At 36.9% G+C, this 8,422-nt stretch overlaps 1 protein-coding gene across 1 annotated transcript in view; it reads left to right on the forward strand.

Moving 5' to 3' along the window:
- rprd2b (regulation of nuclear pre-mRNA domain containing 2b) overlaps nt 1-8,422 on the forward strand; it is a gene marked incomplete at its 3' end in the record, with an annotated part of 24,571 nt that overhangs the window by 10,068 nt on the left and 6,081 nt on the right. Inside the window, 7 exon segments of the mRNA XM_014004702.1 lie at nt 3,940-4,069; nt 4,201-4,412; nt 5,495-5,547; nt 5,631-5,757; nt 7,245-7,420; nt 7,585-7,870; nt 7,978-8,214. Of these exon segments, the coding sequence (XP_013860156.1) occupies nt 3,940-4,069; nt 4,201-4,412; nt 5,495-5,547; nt 5,631-5,757; nt 7,245-7,420; nt 7,585-7,870; nt 7,978-8,214 (1,221 nt within the window).

Here is an 8,422-nt window from a genome sequence, read left to right on the forward strand (position 1 = left end):
TCAAAAGTATGTCTATGTAATATTAGAATTTTCTGAGACAATGAATTTTGGTTTTTCATTTTTTCCCCTGTAAGCGGTTTTTATTTAATAGAATTTTTTGGACAAAAAAATTGCAAAATATCGCAAAATATCGCCTTGCTTATAGTATCGCAATATATCAGGATATATCGTATCGTGACTCCTCTGTCATGATATGTATCGTAGCACCAAATTCTTGCCAATACACAGCCCTAGCAACTAGCAACTTTTTTTAATTACGTCTTGATTTAGCCGAGTGACCTTTGATTCAATCAGATTTAGATTACTAATTAAATCAAATTAAATGAAGTTGGGTTATAATGAATTTACATAACCCCCAGGTATTATAAATTAATATCAAATTATTTTGTGTGTTTTATATTGTCGCTGACTGAATATTAACAGATATTAGTAGGGATGCGTGATATATTGGCATTAGGGTTGGGCATAATCGTATCGTTTGCAAAATCGTCAGAAAAGCGTTAATCGATTAATTTAATATAATATAATATAATGTAATATAATATAATATAATGTCTGATACTGATTTCCCACTTGTTGCTGTTTGTTTCTGTTTTGGGAGGGGAAATGATAGGTTGAGTGGATCAAGACAGTCATCTTGATATATTAAACATTCTTTTGTACTTGCTGGGTTTGATTATGATTAGTTTTCTGCAAAATAAATGCTCTAAAAATTACATTATCTTTGCTTTTTATGATAATTTTCTATCGCGATATTCCGTTGCCATGAAGGGATTCAGTTTATACCCTGATATGAATTTGAGGTCATACCGCCTAGCCTTACTGTGACATATTTAAAATTATTTTTTCCCATGTTGACTGTTTAACTCTGTATTTTAAGCCGCTGTTGGGACATTTTTGATATTTCTGACTACTTGTTGTTGTGCAAGAATCTTAAAAGCTATCAGGAAAGAGAAACTCTGAGCTGTTTTTTGGAAAGTTTTATAAACATATTGTGTGAGATGGTAGATTACTTTGTACATTGTCACCTTCTTAAAATAAACACTAAAGGGAAAATAGTAGGTGTTTCTCAGGCATATATTTAAATACTAAATAAAATAAAGTAAAATTTTATATCTTTATGTTTGAAACCTGAAATGTGTCAAAAGTTTGAAAAGTTCAAGCAGGCTGAATACTTTTGCAAGGCACTGTACCTGTTTCTGTTTAACCTGTTCACCTGTGGAATGCTCCAAACAAGCGGTCGTTCCTCAGCTCTCCTTTTGTTGCCCCTGTTCCCAGTTTTGTTGAACATGTTGCAGAAATCAAATTCAAAATGAGTGGATATTTATAAAAAATCAAAGTCTGTTAGATGATTATTTATCTTATATTCAGTTGAATATAAGTTGAAAAGGATTTGCAAATCCTATTCTGATTTTATTTGTTTTACAAGGCTGCACAATATTTTGCGAATACATCATTGTGGCAGTACCAGTGTGTGCAAAATTCATATCACAAAGAACTGATTGGAATGCAGTAGTTATAGACTAATGTATCTGAAGAGTTTTAAAGTTTTATTTTTATTGATAATGCAGGACAGAGTCTCCCCTAATTTACACTACATGCGTTCCGGCTCCGCTCCGCTCCGGTCCGACCTCTGCCACAAATACACACCCATTATAATCAATGAGAGTGTTTACACTGGCTGCGCACGGCGGTGGTGAGCAGACAGCGATCCGGCAAAATTAGATCCGATCCTATTTCTGCCGGACACCGGAGTCAATTTTTAAAAATCACGTGGCACCAACGGGAAGAGGAACAAGCACAACATCCGTATTTTCAAAATAAGACACTATTAGGCGTAATAATTTGTGGGAAAATGTCAAAATTGCAGCTATATTAATAAATATACGGATATATTTCTACACAAATGCTGTCAGAATGTATCGTTCTGTTTGGGAAGCAGATGGAAACGTAGCATGAAGCATATGTGTACACACATGATACACGTGGATTTTATTTATTTAAACACGACAGCGTTACAGTTTCAACATAGATATCAAAAGCTTTTATAATCTATGTTTTTAGCTGTGTTTGACGTTCATCTTTCACAGAATAAATTTTTTTTTGCTCTGACCCACATTTATCACCGAATTTATCACATGATCGCCTTCCTGCACATGCTTGTTAAAATGAGCTGCACTTACGTGTTTCTGGGAGCGTTGGTGTTGGCTTGAGTCATAAGCAATAAAACCATCATTCAGACTCCAATATTGGTTTTGTATGGTCCATTATCTTCACATTTTAATCAGTTCAACATTTGTGTGGTTTGTGCCTGGGTAAGACACGATTTCAGTAAAACAACACTAAATTTTCTTACAGTTGTGCTCCTCCTTTGTGCGTCGCAGCGGAGCGGAGCGGACCGGAAGCTGTAAAAATTGGGACACAAACGAACTGCTGCGAACTGCAGAGCAGTGGAGCGGAGACGCATGTAGTGTAAATCCGGGGGTCACGACAGCAAAAGCTCACGACAGACACAAATGAAATTGTCAAATATACCAAAGGTCACATAGAGTAGGAAGTACAGATTAGAACACAAGGAAAGGAAGAAAAGACGTATATCACACCTGATATTGTCATTGCAGTGTTTACAAATATCATCACCATTGCAAGATTTTCTAATGTTTTACACAACGTCCCAACAAGAAGTTGTGTGGAGGAAAATTGATCTCATATGTGTGAAAACTTGATTTGATTTTATGTTTTTGTTTTATCGTTTTAACTGACGATTATTGTTTGAATTTATACTTGAGGGAAAAAAGGGGCAAATATTATACTTCTCTCTGCTGCCTTTCATTTTATTTTACTTCATTGTATTTGTATTTTCTTATTGTACATAGCATTATTTTTGTTTTTTAAGAAATGAATGAAGTTTGAAATAAAATAAATAAAACTTGATAAGCATTCACACTATTAAAATTAGAGCTGGGCGTTATGACCCAAATTTTATATCACGGTATTTTCAATAATTACACCGGTTTCACTGTATTTGACGGTATTTATTTTCCTCACAACTCAGCTGATAATAAAATGTACAAACTTTGCTTATTGACATTTTTCTTTTACTGTACCTCTGTCTGACTGTTTCCCTCCTCTAAACGTCTTTTCTTCTTTGCCTGGTTGTAGACAGTAATCATGCATTTAGGTCTGATCATGAAGGGTTGAGAAAAGATCATTATCTGCTCTATTGTTACGTGTTAATAAAACTTAAAAGGATGACTCACTTTGCACATCAGTCAACTCAGCTCTACTACAAAACTACTTCCCCCTGGGCTTTTCACAATAGAAGCACGCTAGAGTCTCCATGCAATAACGTCTCCATTATAACGTAGCGCATTAAATCTAACCGTGTACGTCACTGAAGAGTTGTTTACTATTCAGCAATGGTGAAAACGGGATGTTTTTTTTTAAGGCAGACCATATAAGCAGCTGAAACACACCACCACCCGCCAGTTGTTCCAACAATAACGTTAGCATGCTAACGCGCTTAGCAGTGCTGCGAGGAAACATGTCCCTAGGGAAAAAGTTCACTGGCGGCCGTGATGAAACATTCCGCATGTGTTCAGGCTATTTACAGCGGTACTCAGAAAAGTCATATCATAACAAAAATAAAAACCGGTTTTCGGTACAAAACAGTATACCGCCCAGTACTAATTAAAATGTATAAAAATAATTTTAAATGAAGCTCATTTGATCCTCAGATATTTTGCTTATAAAACACAGATTCAAGCGAGCAGCTTTTGAGCAGTTGGTCATTTACAAAATGTAAAAAACAGAAAATTGACAGGATCAGTAAGAGCAAATATTAAGTGTAGAATTACATTACATTGTTGAATTAATTTTTAATCCAAAGTATAGCAAACTTTTAAAGTTGCCTCCTTTTTGTTACTTTTCCCCCCACAGCTGACAACAATCATCGTTTGAATCTTTTCTACCTTGCCAATGATGTGATACAAAACTGCAAAAGGAAAAATGCGATTGTGTTTCGTACAGCATTTGCTGATGCTCTCCCGAACGCCGTTCTGCTCATCAAGTGAGTACAATGTGTTCATTTTTATTCTGATCCAGTTTGATTCTTTTATTGTGAAAATACAAACCAGTTGTTCTACATCTGCTACCAGTGACATGTACCAGTGCTGCTGTCGTTTCGTTTTGTTTTGATAGAGATGGCAAAGTCCGCAAGTCAGTGGAAAGGATCTTTACAATTTGGGAGGAGAGGAACGTGTATCCCGAAGAGGTGATTGCCAAGCTCAAAACCAACTTGAACAAAAAGGAGAAAGACCGAGAGAAGCAAAAAGAAAAGGAGCGAGACAAGCAGAAGGAGAAGGAGAAAGAAAAGGAGAAGCAGAAGCAGAAAGAAAAGGAGGCGCCTCCTGGTAACAGCTATTATTCATATTTCAGATTTTTAATCTGCTGCCTTGTTTTCTGGAGTTATCACTTTTGAAATGACAACACAAAAAATAACAAGCTTGCTTTTTCTTATAGTTGGCTGAAGATCCATGTGTGGTATTTTTATTGTACCATGAATCATTACACATCTTTATGACATCACTCGTACTCACGCCAAGTGAAATACTGCGATGAGATGAGGGGCAGAAAGACCCCCTGTTAAAAATAAATATATAAAGCTGTTTTTAGGTGACATTGTCAATTTTGGAGTTCAGAACAAAAAAACATTTTCCCTCAAATTAGAAAACATGCCGTTAAAAAACAACAACAACAAAAAAAGAGAACATTTCTTACTTTCTGGAACATCGATAGATCGAAAGACAGAGAGAGGGGGAGAAAGAGTAGAGCAGCAGTCAGCTCTCCCCACCCGAGGCTGAAGGTCAACAGACGATCATGCTAAGCTTGCTAACTGTTCCACCCTCTGACTGCTGCAGGGGCGTGTCTTAGAGAGAGGCTTTTATACCAGAACACAGCCGCTGTGACGAAACTGTGGAGAAGACACGTCACCGTGGAGAGCCGTTAACCAATATGCAAATTAGCCTGCAGTACCACTGCTCCACCCATATGAGCAGCAAAAAGACGTTTTTAGACCAAATATTACAGATTTGAACAAATACGCACAAAAACATCAAAATTAGCACAGAAACAGTACTATATAACATTTTAGACACATTCTAGACAGTTTATCAGCTAAAAAAGTTAATTTTGGGGTAAGTTACTCTTTAAGACTTTTACTCAAGTAATATTCCTAAAGGAGACTTTAACTTTTACCAAAGTAATTTTTTGGTAAGATACTTGTACTTTTACTCAAGTATCACTTTGTGGTACTTTATACAACGCTGGAAATTTTTTTATCAAACATTTTTAAAATATGTGAAATTTTTTTATATTTATGCAGAAATAAAGACGGCTATTAAAATTTCACAAGCTTCACATCACCGTAAATTACCTTTTTATATCTGTTTATAAAATGATTTGGTTTAATATAAAATATTTTTTTATTCTTTAGCCCCCACCAGTGCTAAAGCAGCTTTGAAGTCCAAGATAGTTGCAGAATTCACAGTAAGTTTTCACTTCCTCTAAAAATGAATCTAAAGCAAAAAGTTCTGGAACATCACCCTAATTGATTGGCTCTTCTTCTCTAGCCTCACTCTCTCATCGAGCAGCTGTCGAGACAGAAGCGAACTGCAGCTGAAGAAGGATTCAGGGAGAAGCAGCTCGCAGGTTTCAGATTGGACGCCTACAACGCTGAGGCCTTCAAGAGACTCAAAGGTCAGAAAAGTATCTTTATCACTGCTAATCTTTTGTTCTTTTCAGCCTTAATCTCTACTTTTTAATATAAACCGTCTGGCTTGGTTTGATTTCTAGCGTGTTTATATTGAAACATTGAGATTTTTTTTCCAAAAACTTATTCATTTCATAAAAAAACATTGCATACAACAAGACAACACAAAATCAAATAAAACTAGACATGGGTTTTTACGATGTAAAAACAAGTGTGCATTGCCACGTAGCATGTCATTGCAGCATGGCTTTGCCTGCAGCATTGGACTTGCAGAATGAACTTTGACCAAGTTCAAATGTGTTTTCTATACCAGCTTGTGCCTGTCACGTCAGCAGGTGTTTGTAATTAAGGTAATTGTGTGACAATATGAAGTTTGAAGAGATTTTTTCTTAAAGTTGCATTAGCAGGGTTTTGGACCCTGATCTCCCACATGAAAGTCCATGACATAGACCATTAGGCCAATGGAGCTGTGGCAGAAGGTGGTGGCAGGGGTTGGTTTGTATGTGTGCAGAAAGAGGCCACATTGCCAATACAATTATTGACACTAAACTGCATAATATTACAACAATAGAGCAGTATTAAGACAATATTGTTGTAAAACATCAAAATACAATCATATTAGTATTGTAAACACTGAACTATTGAGATTAAATACAAATAAAACTATGGTGCAGTACCAAGTTGAGTACAGCTGGGGACAGTATTGGACCATTACAAAACCCCATTGACTCCCATTATATGAATTGGGAATAAAGTTTAAACATTAATATTTCAAAAACTACAAGTTGTACAGGTGCCAAAAGGCATAGCAATCATTTGGCACAGGACCTTTACAGATGGAAATTACAATGGCAGCTGTAGGACAAAGTATGCAGGAGGAATAGCGTGGCGACATGGAAGAAGACGGAATAATATGCTGAATAATAATAAAGAGAAACAGGAAAACAATAGTGTGCATTGGCAGTGCACACTGATGAAAGGTAGCAGAAGACGACATAAATCTTATAATTTAGGGGTGTAAGATACGGTGGAATTTCTGGTGTTACAAACACCTCTAATCCCTTCAGATTATAGCAACTTTCCATTTTTAACAAAATTTGGTAGAATGTTTGAAGGTAACACATTTTTATGAGCCTTAAACATAACCCGCAGAATATTATAATCGATCAACTCTTAAAACTTTAATAATTTCAGTTGATGAAATAATACATTGGGTGATTATAATGCTTTCTTGTGTGAATTCTTACAGCTCTTTTCTGCAAAATAAAAATAGGATTAGTGATTGTTTTACATTTCCCCCAGACTTCTATACAATAAATCAAATGTGGAACAATTATTGAATTATATAATATAAATAGTGCTTTATCATTAAATAAGTCCTTTACTTTTTATAGTACTGCAATAGATTTAGCTATTTTTGTTCTTAAGTATTTTGAGGAAACCTTGTGTTTAACATTAATGTCCCGTTTGTTAGACAAAGCAGGAGGAAACCAGTTTGCCAAGGACTTTGAAGACGGCAGCCAGAAGTTAGAGGAGTTCATCAGTTTCCTTGAGAAGGAGTTGAAAAACGGTCCGTCTCTGCTGGAAGCTTTGGGAAACGCAGACATCTTCTATGAGATGCAGTACAAAGAGGTTAAAATTGTGGCTAATGTGAGTACTTTGTATTTAAAAGATGGTGATTAAAATTTGAAAATGGGTGTTTTTAGATTTAATTATTGGTGCGTGATAGGAGGTTTTAGTGATTTTTAATTTGTATTCTCTTTTTTTTTGTCTTTATTCTTTATTGGAATGTCTTCTTCTGCCGTGTTCGTCAGGCGTACAATGCCTTTGCCAACCGTGTAACCAGTCTGAAAAGAAAACTGGATTCCCTCAAGGCGACGCTGCCGGGACCGGAGGACTCTCCCATCCCCTCGCCGTCTGAAGACGCTCCGTCGCCCACCGGATCCGACTCTCCTTTTCTGGAAATGGGTGTCGGCAGAGCTCAGGTGGATCCGGAGCTGGACGGCAAAGCTATGGATGAAGGAGATTTACAAACTGACAACAGAGACATGGAGGACATGGATTTATCTGATGAGGAGGCAAACCCTGTTCCAGCAGCAGGTTAGTTGCTGCGTTTTTGTTTTATTTGTCTGTGACCAAACAGCTAAATGTTTTATTAGTTATAGTGATTTGCAAACATATCAACTTATTCTTTCTTTCTCCCCTAGATGATAAAGACAACTCTTCCCAGTCTGTTTCAAAGTCGGACACGCCGTCGAAACTTCCAACTACGCCTCCGAATGTTTTAAAGCCTGCCGCCTCCGCCACAGCAGCGCCGGTGACTCCCACATCCACTAAAGCCACAGGTGCTCCCGCCACTCCTCTGGGAGTCAATCTGGCCAAAGTGGACCTCGGGAAGATCAGCTCTATTCTCAGCTCACTGACGTCTGCCATGAAGAGCACAGGTGTGTTTGTGACGGGAGAAAGTGACTCTTTATCTGTGTTTCCATTGCAAATGTGCGTGAAACTTTGTTGATATTCTGTTAATGTCGAAAAACACAGTTTCACAACTGCGGTGTTTCTATTAAGTAAGAAATACTATTAAAGTCACGTGAATATGTTTGTTCTCGTGATAAGTCATTACAAACATGGCGGCGATGGATGTAAACACAT

The sequence above is a fragment of the Austrofundulus limnaeus genome, unplaced genomic scaffold, assembly GCF_001266775.1.
Source record: "Austrofundulus limnaeus strain Quisiro unplaced genomic scaffold, Austrofundulus_limnaeus-1.0 Scaffold26, whole genome shotgun sequence".
Classification (NCBI taxonomy): domain Eukaryota; kingdom Metazoa; phylum Chordata; class Actinopteri; order Cyprinodontiformes; family Rivulidae; genus Austrofundulus; species Austrofundulus limnaeus.